Consider the following 21,093-nt stretch of genomic DNA (forward strand, 5'->3'; position numbering starts at 1 on the left):
TGTCCCCAGCCATGGTGGATAGGGAAGGTTTTTATACACAGTACACCAAAGTGCTTGACGTTTGAATGTAAAATGATCACAACAGTGAGAACATTTCTCATTTCAAGCTTGTTTTCTATTCTTATGAAGGTTTTCCTCTCTCTCTGGGCCTGTCCTGGGAATAATGGCATGAACACTAAAGTTAATGTGCATTAGTGTGCTTTTTTAAAAATAGATGCCTGAAATCAAATTTACCTGAAGGTGAAAAATTATTTTGTAGATTTGGACTGCTATGTATGCTTCAGTGATTCATATACACAACTCAGAAGTGGTGTGATGTTGGACTTTGCTGTGCGATCCTCAGCGGTTCTGCAGTGCTGTTCATCCGCCTTTGTGACCTTGTCCCGCTCGTGTCTCCCCTTAAACCCACACTCCAGCCAATGAGAGAGCTGGAGCTGTGTGGTCATTTGTGCCTTCACTGTGCGCTGGGAGATGATTTCGTAATTCCCAGTCCCGCCTCCAGGAAGCCTCACTGAGCAAACTCCGATTCCACTCGGCCCTGTGCAGACTGCAGTGTGTGGCGGGTGAAGGTTCTGCAGTGTTTGGAGGGTGCAGGTTCTACAGTGTGTGGAAAGTGCAGGTTCTGCAGTGTGTAGAGGGTGCAGATTCTGCAGTGTGTGGAGGGTGCAGGTTCTACAGTGTGTGGAGGGTGCAGGTTCTGCAGTGTGTGACGGGTACATCTGTGGTGTTTGGAGGGTGCAGGTTCTACAGTGTGTGGAAAGTGCAGGTTCTGCAGTGTGTAGAGGGTGCAGGTTCTGCAGTGTGTAGAGGGTGCAGATTCTGCAGTGTGTGGAGGGTGCAGGTTCTACAGTGTGTGGAGGCCGCAGGTTCTACAGTGTGTGGAGGGTCTGCCCAGGTTCTGCAGTGTGTGGGAGGTGCAGGTTCTACATTGTGTGGAGGGTCTGCCCAGGCTCTGCAGTGTGCAGGTTTTGCAGTGTGTGGAGGGTGTAGGTTCTGTGGTGTTTGGAGGGTGCAGGTTCTACAGTGTGGAGGGTTCTGCCCAGGTTCTGCAGTGTGCAGGTTTTGCAGTGTGTGGAGAGTGCAGGTTCTTCAGTGTGGAAAATGCAGGTTCTACAGTGATGGGGGAGGGTGTGAAGGCAAGGTGGGTCTGTATATTGTACCCAATACATTTTTGTTTTGTGTGCATGTCATGATATGCGCAGGTCAGAAATATAAAATCCTTCTTGCCTTTAGCATTCACAACTAGTAGTTAGTATATTACTGTTATATAATGTACTAGCATGATGCAACATGCAATTATGCTTGTTAAAATGCTTGCAAGTTGAGATCATGTGTATTGTCTGAATAAGTCTGAATTGCACAATTTGAAAAACAAACATACTGTCTCCGCAAAGCATGTAGTATTTATATTAGTATTGCATACTGCCACAGAACTACAGTCAAACACACCAACATCAACACACATAGGTATGTAACGATAAACGTGCGGACACACACGCACAGACACACACACAGGCACAGGCACAGACACACACACACACACACACACACGCACACGCACACGCACACAGGCACGCATTCAGATCCATAATCCCCTGTGCAGTTCTATCCAACTCGTATTGGTCTACTGACTCCTCTGTCCTCCACACCCTATCCCACTTCTCCGAAGGCAGGGCTTGTCCGGGGGGGGGGTGTTATGTCATTGCATTTTCCCATGATGCACTTGTTCTGGAATAAAAGAACTGGCAGAGTGACATTTTGTCCTGTCTTTCTGGTCACCTTTTTCGAACCGCGGCTGAAATTTAAGTACACTGTGAAAGTGCCTGCGTTAATGCTTCAGGAAATCCAATTTGAAGATTAATGAGAGCACAGGATTAGGTCACGTTTTATCTGATTCAGTGGTAGGCAAAACCTAAACGAAGACCTATTTTTAGGCAGATGGCGCCCCCTTGTGCCACATTGAGTGACACGAAGAGCCTCCATTCTCTTTCCATTTTTAAAGTGAAGCTCTCCCTCTAGTGGTACAATGTGATTTTGTATCAACAAAAAAAAAACACATTGGGACAGGAGCTGGCTTTTATCAATGGCACTAGCAGAATTTATTTATTTATTTATTTGTTTATTGATTTATTTATTGATTTATTTATTGATTTATTGATCTACCCCCATTTGGATGTGCTGCATATTTATTTATTTTTAAGTTTTCAGTGAACTGTCGGTATCTCTCCTCCCTTTCATTAAGGGATTCTGCAGCCAGTCCCTTCGTTAGAAACGCCTGTCTGTCTTTCAGCAGACGAACATTAAAGAGTGAATTGTGCCCCCCCCACCCCCCCCATATGTGCGTATCGCTGTGCATACTTACTGAAGCCAGCTGTCCCGCCCATCTCGCCTCCCACCTGCCGACTCCCTGTCTGAGGAGAGGAAGTCATCCAGAATGTTCCGGAAGGAACCGGCGGGCTGATGAAACGCGACCCATCACTGGCCAGGTTCCACAGATTGTGACCACTCCGTGTTTAACTTGTTTCGGTCTGAGGGCTTTTAAGTGTAATTCCTTGTTTTCTGGCAGTTCCCCATTTTCATGTGCTGCTGTTCAGACCTCAGTGTCCTCACTGTAAAAATAAAAATAAGCCTTTTTTTCTTCAGCTAGCATTCAGGTGTGATTCTGATGCTGGAACGTCACATGCTTAGTTTTAAGTAACCATTTAGAAAAGTTGTTATTCTGTTTGAACGCTAAATGCATTTTCAGTTGCCTGCCTCTTAATGGTAGTTGAAACTGGAACACTGTTTATGGCAACTTTTTTTCAAGGTACAGGGCCAGCCTCTTCCAGAGAAAACAAGGTGCAATCAAGTCTTTCTGTGGGAATCTACTGATGATAGGTCCATGAACTGCCCTTAAACGTAACAACTGGTTGCACCATCATTAGTAGCAATAACTGCGACCAAACACCTTCTACAATTTGATATCAGTTTTTCTGATTGCTGTGAAGGAATTTTAGTCTGCTCTTCTTTGCAGAACTGCTGTAATTCAGACAGATTGGTAGATTTTTGAGTGTGGACTGCTCGTTTCAGGTTCTGCTCCTGCCACACCATCTCTATTGGGCTGAAGTCAGAAATTTGACTCGACCACTCCAAAACTTTTTTTGTGTCTTTTTAGCCATTCTGATTTGGACTTGCTTTTGTGTTTTGGATCAATCTCTTGCTGCAAAACCTAGTTAGGCTTCAGCTCATGGTCAGGTGTCCGGACATTCTCCTTAAGAATTTTCTGATACGGAGCCAAATATGTGGTTCCTTCAATAATGGCATGTCGTCCAGGTCCCGAGGCAGCAAAGCATCCCCACACCATCACACTAACACAACCATGTTTGACTGTTGATATGATATTCTTACTGTGAAATGCTGCATTTCCTTTATATGAAATATTTCATGAAATATTTTTCAGGGCACGGTATGAAAAAGAAATGTAATGTAAACTATATCGCTTCTTAATTTTTTCCTGTGAAAGAGGACAGCGGCCATGATGAGAGGTTTTTCTGGTCAGTCCTCTCTTCTCCCTGTGCAGCCTGTTGCAGACAGTCACTGTAAATGGTCCACATTTCAGTGCAGGAACTAGGCTGCTGTTTCTCTGTTGGTTAAGGCAGTGTCTGGTTGCAAAACAGTGGCTGTTTTTTCTGTAATTCCTTTTGGTAGTATCATTTTTAAAAATCTGAATGTCCATTGTCACAGTTTAACCCTGTGGGTTTTTAAAAAAAAAGGGAAGGTGTTGGGTCTGATCTTCGCAGCTGCACCCAGAATGCACTGCAGTGTTTTTCTTTTTTTTTCGGCACCTCGGTGCAAACGAGAAGGAAGTGCCCAGCTGTGGGCGTCGTTTCCTCCGTGCCCCCTCCACAGCTTGCACTGTCCCCTCTCTCCCCCCCCTCTCTCTCCCCCTCTCTCTCCTCCTCTCTCTCTCTCCACACTTCTGTTTTTCTGCTTACCTCGCGCCGTTTAGTTCTGTCTCTCCTGAACTGGGCAGAAAGAGCCCTTTTGCTTTCTCTCGCTCGTTCTCTCTCTCTCGCTCGTTCGCTCGGGGGCCTGGCCTGCGCCGGTCTGAAGTTCGGAAACAGCTGAGGAGCACCGGCGACTGCAGGGGTCCCCCCGGCGCGCCTCCTCTCTCTGGATTCTTTGGGCCCCGGTGGGTGCGGTGGAGGGGCCTGGCGGCTGCGGCGCGTGCCTGGAGGCTGTTGGAGGAGGAGGGGGGGGGGGGGGTTCTGGCTATTTTTAACCCGGGGCTGTGTCACGGCAGCTGTCCCTCGCCGTCTCTCTCCCCCCACCTAGCACTGGGGATAACGGCCAACCCCCCCCCCCCCCACCGCCTCCCCCCCCACCCACGCCGGCCTATCGCATTTCCCTGCTTCTTCAGACAGAGCTGCTCGCGGTGACGTCCAGCGGACTCTCCCCCTCGCTCTTCCTCTCGCTCTTCCTCCGCTCCAGCTCGCCGCTAACCTCTCCTCGCCGCTCTTCTCTCCCCCCCCTGCTGAAGGAGGTAACTCTGAGGCTCGCCCCTCGCCGGGTACCAGGTAACGGACCGGCGGAGCGACCCTTCGGCCCCCCGGGGGGGGGGGGGGGGGGCAGTGCCTGCGCTCCGTCCGCCAGCAGCTCAGCTTCAGGAATCCGGGGGGGTTGGAGGGGCTTTGGCTGCCGCTGCCGCTGGGCTCTATTTATAGGCCTGACACTGGTGAGAGCAGGAGGAGGGGAAGTGTTGCCTGACCGAAGGTTTCGGTTCCACTGGCCATTTTGTTCAACGGACCCAACCGTTGAGCAAGAGCGCGTTTCGTTTGGGGTCCGCGTCGTATTGGGTCTTCTTCTGCCTGCCTCCTCTCTCGCCAGCGTTTGGTAACGTGTGTCTTCCTCTCTTATGTAGTCGGCTTATGTGGTTTATATAAAAGTGTTTCCTAGTGTAGCTTGCCTAGTGGTTGAGGAGCAATGCAATGCAAATTACACATGAAAGGGATTATGCGACCAAGCTTGTGTTTTTGAACTCAAATGGATTGAAATGTTTAAGTGATGGAATACAGGAATGACTGAAAATGTAAAACAATTCTTTGTGGGTAGATTTCAGCATGTTGGTTTAGTTTAGTTTGTTAGTTTAGGTTGAGTTAGTTTGTTGTCCTGTTACAGGTAGTCTTACAAAACTTGACACATTGTGCTACATTAACTTGTAATGAAGTCAGTCTTTTTGGCAGAGGTGTAGAGCAGTGGGTTTTCCTGAAACGAACGAGCGTAGCTGAGCTCGAATTAGAGACTAGCTTCATGAAAGCGCTGCACGTGCTGTAGAGTATCCGTGAAGCACACAGCTTGGGCAGTGTGTGTGTTTTTTTGTGTGAATGAGGACAGGGAAAGGGGGAGAAGGTTGTTTTTGTGTGAAGAGAGGGGCTCGTTAGGGGACGTTACGGATGGCCGTGCGGACCGAGGCGGGGAGGGGGCGGCTGCTTGCTGAGGGGAGAGCGCGCCCCTCTCTCTCTCTCGGTGCCCCGCGCTGGCAGTCGCGCCGAGCTGTGTCAGGCGCTTAATAAAGGAAGCGTGCGTATCCCCTGTGGCCCCGTGTGGCTCACCGCCTTTCCTGCGACTGTCCCCTGACCCTGACTGCCTGCCTGCTCCAAGCGCATGCCTCTGTGTGAGTGTCACTGCGATGGCCCCCGCTGCTGAACTAAAAAGCACTGAAACTAACACACAGGGAGGCGAAAGCTCACTATTATACATTCTTAATATTGTCCTCTACAAGGGACAAATGGGGTTATTCAACTTCAGTTTAGATTTGACATAGACAGGATGTGGTGTGTGGTGGTTAGTGGGAAGCCTCGAACAGAGGTTTTTATGAACCGGCGCTGTGTCATTTTTATGAATGGGGAGAGCAGGGCTTCTGTCGAAATGTGTTTTGTGTTGGAGATTGTTCTCTGTAATATTTGCTAAGGGACCGTTACAGATAATGTGATTTTTGGATTTGTTTTTCTTTATTCCGTCAGCTCTAAACTTAGTCTGAGCGAATGTACTGCTGAGAGTCATGGTTCTATATTTGGGGATTGACAGATTCAAGGGTTTGTTGAGGCGTTTCGCTTTTATTGGTCGCTTGTGCTGTGCTGCTTATGATGTCACCAGCATCATACTCATCACCATGTGGTGTGGTGTTTTTATGTTGGCTTCTGTAAATGTGTATGTTTGTGTGCTCGCGCTTATGCTTATGCTTGCTTGTGTTTGTGTGCGTGTGTGTGTTTGCTTGTCTGTGTGTGTGTGTGTCTGTGTGTCTGTGTGTTTGTGTGTCTGTGTGTTTGTGCGTGTGTGTGTGTGTGTCTGTGTGTTTGTGCATGTGTGTGTGTGTGCGTGTGTGTGTGTGTGTCTGTGCGTGTTGCCGCTGCTGGCCCAGTTTCCCCCGGTCTCTGTTTGTGAGGAGAGCGGACGCAGTTTGGCGTGGAGGTCTGGCCGAGCTCTCAGTCACACCCCTCTGTCCCTCAGAGCGGGGGAGCGGGCGGGGGGAGCAGAGCCCCCCCCCCCCCTCCTCAGAGCGCGGGCCGGGGGAACGGGCCTGTCCGTCTGCGTCTGCGTCTGCATCGTCTGCGTCTGCATCGTCTGCGTCTGCATCGTCTGTGTCTGCGCCGTCACGTGGGGAAAATGGAAAGCAGCTAAATTAGCCTGCCGGAGATTAGGCCGCTGGCACGCACACACACACACACACAGGCTAAGCCACGCTTACACAGCCACTGGCAGACACACACACACACACACACACACACACACACACAGGCTAAGCCACGCTCACGCCAGACTCTTACCGCTCCTGGATGGCACAGCGGGTTCCCCGCGCGCCTCCTAATCACGCTCACATTGTGCTGTTCAGTCTCATGCCTTTCACAGACGGGCAGAATGACGTTTCAGCTGCGCGCCACTCAAGCTTCATCCACCTCAGCTGCTCCATTCTCTTCAGCTGCCCACGCTTCTTGCTCAGCTGAGCTAGGTTTAGCTAGCTTATAAAACGCTAGGCTTTGAGCAGTAAACGGTGCATTTGGTTGTCAAAGAGAAACGTTTAATGAGCTGAAGTAAAGTCGTTTTTAATTTGTGGGTAAATACATGAAGATAGAGACCTGTGTATAAGCATCGTGTGTGATTTGTACGATGGCAGGTCCTGCGTCGTGACCTCTCCTGCTTTCCACTTTTCTGTGTACCCCAGAGCTGCCCATTCCACCCGGTCTCCAGCCCGTAGCGTCGAGGCCAGCAGCCCCCGGGCCCCATCGGCAGAGCCGTAGACTGCCATAGCTCTCATCCGTCAGTTGTCTCATCCTCCTGTCCTCCCCCCCCCCGCCCCGCCTCCATACCCCTCCGTTTCCCCTCCCCCTGCCCCCCCCCCCCAGCTGCTCTTGACCGCAGAGCCACCATCAATCATGGCGTTCTCCTCGCGCTTTTCATTCTGGGAGCAAAAGGGAAGTGTTGTTCAATATTTATGCCGTTTCTTTTTTGTTTTTTTAAAAAAAACATTTTTGAAGTTAGACGTGTTTGTGTTTGTGCATGCGTTTCGCTCAGTGGCACTGGTCCCTCAGCCGGGTGCTCTGTGGCTGGTGAGCCAGCCCACTTACCGAAAAATGGCTTTTCTTAAAAGTGCATGACAGCGGCATTCTTCAGCTCGGGGTTTATTGGGCCCGAGGTGGGAATCTGTCTGTTGAAATAACAAGCTGAGGCAGATCTTGGGGTGATAAACTAGTGTCAGTGTAATGACCTCATTCCAAGCGACTGTCACTTTTTTTGTCTGCAGACAGTGAATATTGAATCACTTGGACTCACTTGGCTTTCAAGACTCTATAAGTGTATGATGAATGCTAATAATCTAACTCAATGCTGTGGAATGACATAACACTGTGTGTTCAGTGTGAGGGAGAGGAGGAGCATGAGAGAGAAATCAGGGTGGAAGCCACTCCTATTCACACATCCAACAGGGTGAAACCACTCCCATTTACCCATCCGTCAGGGTGAAACCACTCCCATTCACACATCCGTCAGGGTGGAACCACATCCATTCACCCGTCCAACAGAGTGGAACCACTCACATTTACCCATCTCTCAAGCTGGAACCACACCCACTGCGATAGGTGGTCTGGCTGCATGGAAGAGCTTCAAGCCATGGCCTACTGCTGTGGTCAAAGCCTATGCAAACTTCACCATTGTGGTTGGACGAGATGCCCTGCCCGTAACCATAACTCTGAAAGTGCTTGTTTTTCCCCTGTGGTCTGATCACAATGATGATGTTTGCAAATACTGCACCAGGACCACACCTTCACCAAGCTCTCTCACCCTCTCCTCCCCTTCATTTCCCTGTCTTCACATGGGAACCATGGGAGAAATAAATCCCATCCCCACCATGAAGCTGTGTGCTGTGTGCAGGTTATCCATCTCCCTCCCACAGTTAGAAGGCCCCCCCCCAGTGCTAGTGACATTTTTACTGGAGACCATTTTAAGCATTTTTCCCATCTCTCCCTGCTCTCTGCGTGGTGTCAGCAGGAAGTGTGCCGGATAAACCCTGCTGCTCATTTTAAAGCTGCAGACCCTGTTGGCGTTTCTGAATGGAAACTCCATGGCTGGAGCCCTGCAGCGTTTAGCGTGCATGGCCAGGTCGCGGGCAGTGGGCAGCAGGGACAGACAGATGGCACAGGGGCTGTGGGAGAGAGTGCATGATGAGGGCGGGCTCTTCTTGCACGGGCCCTTCTCTTGCATGAGCGGCGAGTCAGGCGCGGTCGGGGTGGGGGGGGGGGGGTGTAGGGCGAACGGGGTTTTGACCTGAAACCCTTCTGGCTTCCGTCCCTCCAGGTTAAAGACGAGACCAAGCCGGGCTCCAAAAGTTCCAACGTAAGTTGTCAGCCGCCCGCGCGCGCGCGCTGTGTGTGTTCGCACGCCATCGTCGAAGGCGACGCCAAGGGCCCGTCTTCCAGACGTGGGGATCACAGATTTCTCAGGGGGGCGTGGAATCTTTAGCAGTGTGGTCTGTCCAGGCCTTACCTCTAAGAGCAGTGTAGTCTGTCCAGGCCTTACCTCTAAGAGCAGTGTAGTCTGTCCAGGCCTTACCTCTAAGAGCAGTGCGGTCTGTCCAGGCCTTACCTCTAAGAGCAGTGTGGTCTGTCCAGGCCTTACCTCTAAGAGCAGTGTGGTCTGTCCAGGCCTTACCTCTAAGAGCAGTGCTGTCTGTCCAGGCCTTACCTCTAAGAGCAGTGTGGTCTGTCCAGGCCTTACCTCTAAGAGCAGTGTAGTCTGTCCAGGCCTTACCTCTAAGAGCAGTGTGGTCTGTCTGTCCAGGCCTTACCTCTAAGAGCAGTGCGGTCTGTCCAGGCCTTACCTCTAAGAGCAGTGTGGTCTGTCCAGGCCTTACCTCTAAGAGCAGTGTGGTCTGTCTGTCCAGGCCTTACCTCTAAGAGCAGTGCGGTCTGTCCAGGCCTTACCTCTAAGAGCAGTGTAGTCTGTCCAGGCCTTACCTCTAAGAGCAGTGTGGTCTGTCCAGGCCTTACCTCTAAGAGCAGTGCGGTCTGTCTGTCCAGGCCTTACCTCTGAGCGCACCGTGAGCACGGTTGAGTTCCTGTAGACATCAGTGGCCTTATTTTTTTGGAGGTTCTTCGGTCAGGAGGTGATCAGAAAAGAAAGGGACGGAGAACGCTGTGGAATTCTCACTGTCCTCACCGCTGTGCCGACAGTCTCTCTTCGTTCCTTCGTTTTTTTGGCAGAATACAACCAGCCCTTCTAGCGTTATTTGCCTTAGTCTGGGTTGCTGGTGATCTCTTAACTGGTTGTATCCTACCTAATAAGCTACTGAGCAAATAGAGTGTGGAGTCTTCTTGTTGAGTTGCTAGCGGTTGGGTGTGCCGCCTCCCCCCTGCCCACAGATCTGCTTTGTCACCCTCTCGTATTGCTTTGTGAGGGGCCTGCAGAAGTCAACATAACAGCGTAATATAATGGCGAGAACAGGCCATTCAGCCCAACAGTGCTCGCCATTTTCCTGACTAAATTAGTGCTCTGATTACCTACAGACTAGATGGTATCTAACACCGTATCAAGCCTAGTCTTGAAAATCCAGAGTTTCTGCCTCTACGACCTGATGTTTAAAGCTGAAGGTTTTGGCCGAAGGCCGTGCCTCGGTGGCCACTGCTGCGCCCGTTAAAAACACCTGAACGCCTCCCTCTGCGCGGGACGGGGGGTCAGCCTCTTTCTGGCCCGGCCGTCGCTGAGTCATGTTTCTTAATGAGGAGGTAGTGCTGGGGAAATTACTCGCCCCCGCCTCCCCCCGAGTGATGTGTAGTCTCAGAGAGCAGCTGGTAAGGCAGGAGACCCCACAGTGCTGGGATGGTGGGGGGTGGGTGGTGGGCAGTGGGTTTGGGGGGGGTGGGGTGCGGGGTGGATGCTGTGTCTTTAATGCTTAGCCTAGCCAGGCGGCACACAGCCTGCTCGACAGCGCTGTGGGTGGAGGGGGAGGGGGGGGGGGGGGGGGGGCGGGGGGGGGACGTCAGCAGGCAACTTGCCGGCACCAGAACGCCTGCCCCAGCCAGTACCCTCATAGGGGGTACCCCCTTTGGGAGCCCTGCCTGTCCCACACATCACTGTACAGCAGGGTGTGCGCAGCATTCTCCTGGCTCGCGCTCTGCTTATGGGGTTTTGGCTGAGTGCATGCGTAGCACTGCGGGGAGGAGGGGGGTCTGTAGAGGCCGGCAGCGTCTGCAGTGTGTCACTGTGCCGTGTTAGCGTTAGAGGGGTCACTGCAGCGCTGCTGCTGATATGAGCAGGGTGATCTCACTCACTGCGTCGGGAAACGCTCGCGTCACAGCACTGAGCGAGCCGGCTTTTAATATCTGCTCATGCCCTGCCGCATGCCGCGGCGCTGCTCACGCTAGGCTGTTTACGGCTTAATTAACGCGCTGCTAGGTCTCTCTCAGAGCACGGTTTCCTGTGGCGCGGCTGCCTGTGCTCAGTTTCTGTGTTCAGTCGCTGCTGTGCTGAGCTCTGAGAACCGAAGTAGTCTCTTATTGGTTGCGTACGTACGGTCAGGGGTGCGCAGTTGTTTATGGCCTGGACGTGATTGAACACACACACACACACCCCGCAAACCGTGCGCTCGGAGGGTGTCTTCCACCCCCCCCCCTGTCAGAAATCTGTGATCTCTCCGCTACACGCCCTGGCGTTCTCGCCCGCGGCAGACCGGTTCCCCCGCGCGGGGTTCTGCGGAGTGTGCCCTTCCTGCCCGGAACGTTCCGCCTACACCGGGCGTTTAGCCGCCGCCGCCGCCGCCGTGGCTAACCGCTAGGCGCAGTGCGTGTTGTTTAACGGCGCGTGGCGACGAGCGGGAGCGGGCGAAACGGGGCCTCTGATTGCCCCTGCAGAAGATAACGCGCTGCCATTATCTTTATGGTTTCTGGACCGGAGAACCGGAGAGCAGCGTGATGTACGCTTTCCCCAGTCAGCACTGCTGTCGTGTTCCGCTCCGCTCCTGTGGTTATTCTAGTGGTAGCTGGTTTATTCCCCCCCCCCCCCATGATTCTTGCTGCTCTGCGTCTCAAACTTTTTTTTTTTTGTCCCACGTGTGCCCCTCTCCCCTCCCTCGGACCCTTCGTCCACCCCCGCTCCACGCCAGTCTGACAGCGACGGCGGCATGAGCAGCCCGTCTCAGTCTGTCCGGAGTCTCGGTCCGGACGCCCCGCGGTCCGACAGCCCGAAGGCGGCTCCCGGGACGCGTAGGGAGCGCGTGCAGAGCCCGTCCCCGCCCAGGGCGAGGGCGTCCCTCAAGAGCCCGGAACCCGCCAGGCAGCCGGCGGGCAGAGGGGGCGAGAGCAACGGCGCGCTCAACGGCGCGGAGAGGGCGGCGGCGTCCGCGGGCGCGGGCGAGGACCAGGGCCTGAGTCGCAAGAAGGTGGTGAAGGTGGTGCGGCGGGTGGCCCGCAGGCTGATGCCCGGGGAGGAGGAGCCGCGACCTCCGGCCGCGCCCGCGGAGCCCGCTCCGCCCGCCCTGCCCGTCTCCATGCCCAAGGTGCCCAGGGCTCCGGCCCTCTCCTTCAAGCACGACGCCGTCAGGAGGGAGGAGAAGGACGACATCTCCGCCGGCCTGGCCAGCCTGATGGGCCGCGGGAGGACCAAGGAGCACCGGGCCCGCCTCCGCGGCCCCGACCGCAAGCCCGAGCCTCCCGAGCAGAGGGGCGAGGAGGAGGAGGAGGAGAAGGAGGCGGACGGGGAGAAGAGGGAGAAGGAGGAGGACCAGAGGGAGGTGGAGCTGAAGCTGGAGGAGGAAGCCAAGGAAGCTCCAGCTTCCTCTTCTGGGAAGGAGGACACGTCCCCGGTCTCGCCGCCTTCGCCCAAATTAGATCCTCTCTCCCCTCCCCCCGGATTCATCCCCGCCCCCAGGCCCTCGCTTTTATCGCCCCCGGTTGGATTTATCCCAGCTTCCAAGCCGTCCCCTCTGTCGCCCCCTGCTGGATTTATACCTGCTCCGAAACCATCACCTCTATCGCCCCCTGCTGGATTTATACCTGCTCCGAAACCATCACCTCTATCGCCCCCTGTTGGATTCATCCCTGCTCCAAAACCATCACCTCTGTCGCCCCCTGCTGGATTCATCCCCCCGCCTAAGCAGTCTCCTTTGTCGCCGCCCCCCCGGATTCATCCCAGCTCCCAAATCCAACCCCCTGTCGCCGCCCCCCGGATTCATCCCAGCCCCCAAATTTTCCGTGAGAAAGCCTGAGGTACAGAGCGCCTGCCCTCCGAATGCATGGTGTGGTTTCCATGGCGCCGTGGCGGCGAGAGTAACAGCGCTGAGCCGAGCACCCGAATGAGCGTTGCATGCTGGGTATCAGTACTAACCTGGTTGCCTCACTGCTGCTGTACTTCCCTGCCGTGCCGTGCTGGTGTAGTGCCTGCGTCGTGCTGGTGGCAGCCTCATGCCACCTTCACCTCGATTGAATCACACTAAACACTGGAGTCCTAACCTCACTTAGTCAAGGAATGATTTTATCTGGTGTCTCAAACTCACCTCTGTGGCAATGCGTTTTGTTTTCATGTCCTGTCTGACTTGTCATTTGAAGCCCATTAAGCCCAGCCTGTCTTCCTGTGGTTGGAGGCTGCAGCGTTTACGGCTGTGAGGTCACTTCCTGTTCGCTGAGGCATCGAATCTCTTCGGTCCTGTCTGAAGACAGTTTTCTCGGTCTCTGAGAATCCGTTCCTCCCGTCTGCTAGTCTTTTTCCCCCAAATTGGCTCTGTGTCGCTCCCCCTGATGGGTTTCACATGGGAGTGCAGTGTCATCTTTTGCTGTGAAGCTTTGCTTGTTCAGCTGGAGCTGTGTTGGAACGTTCTGGAAGCCTGCTGGAAGCCTGGTGCATTCTGGTCCCGGGAGGCTGCTGCAGCCCGTTTCTAATGAGGCTGCTGCGTCTCACAGAGGGCTTAAAAGCGGGATATGTCAGCCGGGCAACATGGCCCTGCAGGAAATTGTATTAAACTCTACAGATGACAGGAACAACAAATGAATGTCATATTTTTCTTTTCTGCAACTTGGGGACACTGTGGCCTGTTGTGTAGCTTGTCTTCCTGTGTCTCTCCAGCAGAAAGCGGGCTGTGTGCTTTGCCCGTTTGAGCTCACTTTAACCCTGAGTGTCATGTTAACTGTATTTTTTTTTGAGGGGGGGGGGGGTGTAGCAGTTTCAAGTGTCAACTAACGTAGAGCAGCAGAGCATGGTGTGACAGTGTGTACAGTACCTTGTGCCTCTGACCGACAGTAATCTGTGTGTGTGTGTGGGTGCGTGTGTGTGTGTGTGCCCTTGTTTTTGCGGGTATATCTGCGTTCACGTGTGTGTATTTGTGTGGGTGTGTTTGTATCTGTGTGGGTGTATTTTTGTGTGGGTGTGTTTGTATGTGTGTGTGTGTGTGTGTTTGTGCATTTAGGTGAAGGGAGCGTCGCGTGTTGCCTCTGTTCCGGCCGAGAAGCCCTCTCCTGGGAGCGCCCAGCAGGTGTGTGTGTGTGTGTGTGTGTGTGTGTGTGTGTGTGTGCGTGCAGCATGCTGGCGGGAGGGTGGATCACAGAGCAGCAGAGCAGCAGAGCAGCAGAGCAGCAGAGCAGCCTGCTCCTCACGCCCGTCATAAACAGACAGTAATGCAGCCGCAGGGCTGAGCTGCTCCCTGCTTGTGGCGACCCCCGCGTCTCACACGGTGATCTGACCTGTAGGTGGCGCCGCTGTCCCACACAGAGGAGGCTCAGAGGCGGCTGGAGAGGATCTTCGGCGTGCCCGTAAAAATCCCCTAAATCCCGACCCGTGCCTGTTTTCTCCCTCGCTCCATCTCTCCCTCCGTCACCCTTTCCCCCCCCCCTCCTTTAATTTCCATCCGTAAATTATTAATAGCACTCACTCGTCTGGGGGAGGGGGGGGGGGGGGTGTCCCGGTCGGCCGGCCCTGCCGTTGTGTGTGCAGGCATTTGGGACAGGTGCGTTTGCGTCCCCCTGGGCCGTCCCGGCTGCGGTCACCCGAAACCGGTGTGCCTGTGTCCCGTGTGGCTTCGCTCAGGCCTCTCTCTGGACGGCAGGCCTAATTACCCTGAAGCCGGACTGCAGGGCTCACTTCTCTGAGGGAGGGGGGGAGGGCTGCGTGGGGGGGGGAGCGCTGAGCGCTCTATTATTAGATGTGAGCACGTTATAATAAGCAGTGATTAATTCCGTAACCCGACGCATTCGTTTGCCGGCGTTGGTTGGAATGTGGGGGGGGCGGTTGCCGTGGAGACCGCGCTCGTGCGTGCATGCGTGCGGGCGGCGTGGTCGGGGATAATGCCGCCATGTGACCTCTGCTCTCGTTAACCCCTTCCTCCCCTGCCTGTCTCTTCACATAAACTCCCCGCGTGCCCTGCTGACGTTCCCCCGGGGTGGAGAATTCATCCTCCTTTACCGGAAACTCATTAACATCACCATCTCTTGTTTTTTTTCTCCATCTTTCTCTTTTTCTTTTCTTTTCCAACTAAATGGGGAGCGTGCGCTGGGCTTTTTAAAGGGTTTCACTGTGCTGCAGATCTAAAGAAATCCATTTCATAAGGAACAATGTGATGTCAGCGTAATTAACGGCTTTAAATTTCCAGTGTAATTGCTAACGGAAAAGCCCTGTTGTGAGCGTCTGACCAGGTCTCAGTTCATTCTGGCCCTCTCCTAGTTTACCTTGGGCAAGGCACGCTGTCCATCTCATTGCTCATAACTGTTGTGGTGCGTCCTTCACCTCCCTTTCACTCACCCTGTTTTCCCATCTCTCCCTCTGTTTCTTTCTGTTCTTTCTCGCTCTGGGTCTCGCGCCGTTCCCCCTCGTTGCCGTTGCGTGGCTAGCTGGAGCCGGAGGCCAGCGCCACAGCCTCCGCACAGGTACCGTACTCCTCCCTGGAGGCCCCTCCTCCTCCTCCTCCTCAGCCGGCCCTGCCCCCGCCCCCGCCGGGCCCCGCCCACAGCCTGGGAGGAGTGTGCGCTCGTGTGTCGTGCTGGAGCGTAAGCCTGCTGTCCTAGACTAACCCCCGCCCCTCCCCCCCCCCCCCCCCCCCCGTACCCGCCTGCAGCCGCCACCCAACCGTCCGCCATGTTCCCCCTGCAATGCTCCTCTCCGAACCAGTTAGCGTGGGCTACGCGGAAAACAGACAGAGGGAAGGACGTGCTTTTTAAACGCAACTCCTTTATGACCTGGAATTATAGTCGCATGCTATCTGTTTGACTAACACTTTTAAAAAAGTCTGTTAAAAAAAAAAAAAAAAAACGGATGTTTAGGCTCCTCCCCCAGTAATGTGGTTCGGTGGTTCTTTTCCCTGCCCGCTGGGCCTCAGTGGCTGGAGATGCCTCCAGCTCTCTGTCTTGAAGGCTCATTGAAAGCGCATGTGTGATGATGTGTGATGATGGGTTGATGGTGCGTTGCATGAGAGGGGCGTGTGCGTTCCCTGTCAGTGTGTGGGTCTTGTGTCGTTAGGGGCTTGCGAGTGATTGGGTGTGGGAAGGTAGGTTAGTGATTTCGGAGTGTCCGTTCCCACCCTTTCTTCATTGCCTGGTATTGACTCCCAGCTCTGTGTTAACCCCCCCCCCCCACCCACCACCCCACCCCCCCACCAGCCATGTGCCCCGCTGTCTCAAACAGGATTTTATCAGTTTGAATAAGACGTGCTGCTTAATTATCAAACTTTCCCCCCCCCCATTGGTTAGACTTCAGGGAGAACCACCTCCTGCACTTACGCTACAGTCTCTCTCCACAGCAGCGGGTCCTGATGCCTTTACTGTCAGAGCTTTGGCACCTGCCGGCATGACCTCTGTGTTCTCTCTGTCTTCCTGTTCACAGCCACCCCGTGGATGTCAGTGAGCGGTTACTGTCGTTGCCTGTGTGTGTGTGTGTCCCTGCCTCCTTGCCCTTTTAGAGCACATTTGACATTAACGTGACTGACTGTGTTCCCCTGGCCAGGACGCTGTAAACTCCCCGACTACTTCTCAAGCAGCATTAAGGCACCTGTAACCAGGCAACTGTCTTAAAAGCAAGCGCATTTTGGGACTCGCGTTAGCATTAGCTTCATCAGTTAGTGCAAGTGCATGGTTATTTTGCACATAATGGGAAATTCTAAATTGCTGCAAATTATAGCTACCATTAGCCATTATAGTTATCTCACTCCCAGATGAGCCTACATTTAAGTTATTTCACCAGCTAACACGCTAGCTGGCGAGAAGTGAATGAGCTAAATACACAATACACACATTAACACGACGACATTACGACATGGACTAAAGGTTCATTTAACCTAATTAGCTGATTAACTACCGGTCAAATTGACCATTTTTAAAAAACGATTTATTTCCGTATTACCGTGTGTAATAAGTCCACGTTTGTTTCCCGTCTTATACACAACGAGAACAGAAAATAAAAAAGACAGCGGACTTTGTTTTGAACACGAGCTGAGGGGCCTGACTCAGAACCTGCGAAGAGCTGCTGTTGTGTGCCTATCGGAGCGTTTGTTGTGTATGCTGTGAGTTCAGGGTTCATTTTTAACTCTGTTTCCCCCGCCTCCCCCCCCCCCCCCACCCCGCCTGCCGTCCCGCAGGGGCAGGTGGATGAGGACCCCGTGGCTCTTCTGCAGGCTGCCCACGCGGCTTCCGCCCAACTCAAGGTCTGGGCCAATGCCGTGCCTGCGTGCCGACCCCTGACCCCCCTGACCCCCCCCCCCCTCCTCCCGCCCACTCGCCCTCGAATGTGCGGCCTGCCTGTCGATTTGCTGTGACCCCCCCATCCCAGAATCCCCACGCGGCCACCCTGTAGAATACTGAGAGGGCTGAGGAGAAGCGCCTGAAACGCGCTCCATCGCAAACAGGAAGTAGCCAGCACACAGTTGAGCTTCCTTCCTGTGCGTGCGTTTCTCCTCCAGTGGTGTCAGGGGCGCGCTCCTCTCCCGTGGAGTGCAGGTGTGCTTTATCTAACCTCTGTGATTTTTTAAAATACCAAACTGTACGCCATTTTGGCTCTGTCAGCAGTCCTCAGTATTCTACACTGTCTGGTGTACTCCCGGTGTTTGTGCTTGCATTGAAACCACAGAGTGGAATTTGGTGCCGTGCCACCTCTTTTTTTGTTATTTTTTGTTTCTGTAGTTTTCCACTTTTTTTGTTTTACCTTCATAAAGAAGCGAATGGTGAATGGGGGGGGGGGGCATTGATCCATCCGGTGGTTGTGACTCATGACATTTGAATGCCTTTTGAGTGGTTTATTTTCTTCTTCTTTGTTTGCGGTTTTGTGATCTGCCAGCATTGTGCTGTTTAGGTCATTTGCGTTGCTGTGGAGTGGTGTGATGCTGCTGTCCCCATGTTGGTGTTCTTTACCGGATTTTAACGGGCTTTATTCAAAACACCCCCCCCCCCCCCACCCTACCCCACCCCGTACCTGAGCCTGTGATGTGGAACAGTGGCTCTCGCTGCTTTCTAATCACTTCCTCCTACCCCCCCCACCGTTCCTAACACTCCAATTAGAGCGCTTTGGGCTCACCACGTAGGCCTCCTCCTCCTCCACCGTCCCGCACCGCACCGCGGCGCTGCGATCACACGGGAGTGGTGATGTCACTTCCTGTGGCCCCTTTAGTCGCGAGCGCGCAGGTGGCGGTGGCGGCGGGGGTGAAAAAAAAAAAGGGAAGACGGAGGGAAAGCCGCCCTGGAGGAGAGCTCTTTGTTCTTCAGAGCGCCCCCCCCGCGCTGGCGAACACAAAGCGCTGCCCGCTGTGCCCGCTGTGCCCGTCTCGCCCGGGCTCCCCACGCGGCCCCCGGCCCCCGTCTGCCGCCACGCGGGGGCGGCGTAAGCGCCATTTCAGGACGAGCGGCGGGATCTCTCCGAGGGGCCCGGGCTCCGTCGCCATGGCGTCCTTTGAAGCCCATAATGAGGCCGCGCCGGATGGGGGCAGCGCTACAGCGTTCGCTTTCTGTTCTCTTTGTGGGCGAACGCCCCTCCAGGCGCCGAACTGTCAGGCCCGTCTCTCTCTTTACCTCGACAAATCAGAGAGAGAGAGAGCAAGGCATGCTGGGAAGCCTGTCGCAGCGATGGAGCGAGTCTCTCAGCGCGCGGGAACGACGAGAGCCGCTCTACCTCGACAAATTAGAGAGAGAGAGAGCGAGGCATGCTGGGATGCCGGTCGCAGCGAGCGAGCGGGCGCAGAGCTGCAGGACGCGTGCGCTGGCCGAGGACGCCGATCTGACCCCTGACCCCTGTCCCCTTTCCCCCCGCAGGTGAAGACGGAGGAGCAGATCGCGGCCGAGCAGGCGTGGTACGGCACGGAGAAAGTGTGGCTGGTCCACAAGGAGGGCTTCTCCCTGGGTCAGTACGGAGGCGCCCCGTCCAATCGCGTGCGTCGCTCAGGTCACGTGACTCCGCCAGCGTCCAATCAAACACGGTCAGATGGGCGACAGCACGTAGTTATTGTCTTTGCTGTCTTTGCACTTGTGGGGAGATGAGTCCTCCCTTTGTCTCCCTTTGAGCGGTCCAGCTGTTCTGCGTCTGAATCCAGGCAGAGGAAACGTAGGCTGTGCACAAAGCCCACACTAATCTCACATTACACAGCGAGCGTGTAAAACGCTTAACACTTGCACCCTAGTCACTCTGAATAAGCGCGTCTGCTAACTGACAAAATGTAAATATAAATGCAGTCAGTAATGCAGCGCAAACTACTGATAGACTCAAAAAGCTGACGGGTTCTGAAACGCGAGCTTCCTTGTTTCCTTGTTTCCTTGTCTCCCGTAGCAACGCTGATAAAGACGGAGGCGGGCAGCCTGCCGGAGGGGAAGGTGAAGATTCGGCTGGAGCACGACGGCGCGCTGCTGGACGTGGACGAGGAGGACGTGGAGAAGGTACCGCCCCCGTCTGACCCGGGGGGGGGGGGGGGGAGAGGGCCCACGTTCGGTCCCGCCTCCTTTAGCCCCTCGCTCACCCTGCTGTCCGTCATCCCTGAGCCCTGGGGGCAGAAGGGGGGGGAGGGGGGTGCAGTGGGCGTCATGGAGACAGGGGGCGGTTCCTGGACCGGTGTGAGGGTAGCGCAGGGAGGAGGGGCCTAATGACATAACGACAGGCTCTGGGTAGCGGCCACGCTTCTGACGGATGTAGAGAAAAACCCGTCTGGTCAGAGGCCCGGGCCGCGGTGCCGGCAGATCGAACTTTAATCCGCCGTCGGCAGGAGGCTCGGAGTCATCAGTCAAGCCGCCGCGCCGGCTACTGCTAACGGCGCTGCAGCCGCGGCGCCCTGATAAGAGACGTCTGCTGCAGAGTGACACCGGCGCCTTCCGAAGGCCCTATCGCCGTGGCAACCAGCGACTACTGCGATTCGGCTGACCGTGTTTTACAGCGAGAGCAGCGATAGCGTCAAAACTTTGAACCGCTTTGGCTGACTGACTATTACCAGCCTAAAGGAGCTGATGACCCTGTATTGCCATTCGCCCCAAGTCTGTTATTCCGTTTGGTCAAAATCTTGTAGTTCCACTTGACCTGGTTAAGAATGTTGCAGGTTTACGCTGGTTTTATTTTGGAGCCTCTTCCTCACAGGCTTCCTCATGCCACTTCTTCCCGACCTTTGACCTCTCTCTCCCTCCCCCCCCCCCCCCTCCCCCGGACAGGCGAACCCGCCGTCGTACGACCGCGTGGAGGACCTGGCGTCCCTGCTCTACCTGAACGAGTCCAGCGCCATCCACACCCTGCGGCAGCGCTACGGTGGCAACCTCATCCACACGCAGGCGGGGCTCAACATGGTCATCATCAACCCCCTCAGCGCGCCCTCCATGTACTCCGAAAAGGTGCGGACCATCCCCCCTCCCCCTTCCCCCCCTCCTGGCCCCCCCCTGCTGTGCCGACATCCCAGAATCCCTCAGTCAGCGCCAGTCATCGAACCCGCGTCGGTCAGAAGGAGCGGATGAGTCGTTAACCCGCAGTGTAACCGCACGTGTAATAGGACACGGCTTTCAGCGCGTTTATCCGTCATTACGTGTGTTTGCGCTTCAGAGAGCTGCGGTTAGGTCAGGAAACAGATCGGGCCGTAAATGGGTTTCCCGGGCGACACGGCGATCCGTGCGTCTTCATTACGGGGATTCAGTGCTCTCTGTCGCCGGCGTCTGGTCGAGGGGAGGCCCATTTGCCGTGACCTACTTCTCAGAGGTGGAGAGTGCGGCAGGGAGCGCAGTGATGTTCTGTGAGTGACGCTTCGAGCGGCGGTGTCGGGCGCGACGGCGGCCATTACGGCTCTGTTTCCTATGAGTGGCTGACCCGGGAGGCCGCCTGTGCCTCTGTGACGGGCTGAGCTGAGCTGAGCCAGCGCGGAGATGAAGAAGCACAGTCGCACGTCCAGGAGGTGCTGGGCAGGGCGTTGGAGATGAGGGGAACACACAGGAAAGCCGAAGCAGTGGTGTTAGGGTGTGTGTTTTTGGGGCGGTGAGATTTAAGAGCGCTGCGGTTGAGCAGAACAGGGCCAGTGAACGCACGCTAATGACTGCTTTTCCCTCCCTTTCTGCCCCGGCTGACCACACCCTACGAACCCGGGGCACTTATTACCCGTCAGTTACGAAGTTAGAAGATTAAAAAAAAATTATTCAT

The 21,093-nt window shown here is 54.7% G+C and overlaps 1 protein-coding gene and 1 long non-coding RNA gene across 9 annotated transcripts in view; one reads left to right on the forward strand and one right to left on the reverse strand.

Moving 5' to 3' along the window:
• Window positions 1–21,093, forward strand: part of LOC118236447 (unconventional myosin-XVIIIa-like) — a 132,377-nt gene that overhangs the window by 36,974 nt on the left and 74,310 nt on the right. For 4 of the 8 annotated variants that reach the window (XM_035434841.1, XM_035434842.1, XM_035434843.1 and 1 more), the window contains exons 3-5: window positions 18,747–18,834; window positions 19,258–19,364; window positions 20,124–20,300. In XM_035434841.1, coding sequence (XP_035290732.1) covers window positions 18,747–18,834; window positions 19,258–19,364; window positions 20,124–20,300 — 372 coding nt within the window. Of the gene's footprint in view, window positions 1–7,398; window positions 7,452–8,829; window positions 8,869–15,344; window positions 15,381–17,083; window positions 17,150–18,746; window positions 18,835–19,257; window positions 19,365–20,123; window positions 20,301–21,093 lie in introns of those variants that run through there. The other 4 variants (XM_035434838.1, XM_035434840.1, XM_035434846.1 and 1 more) reach the window with 4 other exon arrangements.
• Window positions 1,387–4,171, reverse strand: LOC118236448. Its single transcript, XR_004767037.1, has 3 exons — window positions 3,975–4,171; window positions 2,363–2,609; window positions 1,387–1,728 (listed from the first exon to the last, which is right to left on the reverse strand). It is a non-coding gene; the product is annotated as an uncharacterized LOC118236448 (long non-coding RNA).

This window comes from Anguilla anguilla, chromosome 9 (assembly GCF_013347855.1).
Source record: "Anguilla anguilla isolate fAngAng1 chromosome 9, fAngAng1.pri, whole genome shotgun sequence".
Classification (NCBI taxonomy): Eukaryota; Metazoa; Chordata; class Actinopteri; order Anguilliformes; family Anguillidae; genus Anguilla; species Anguilla anguilla.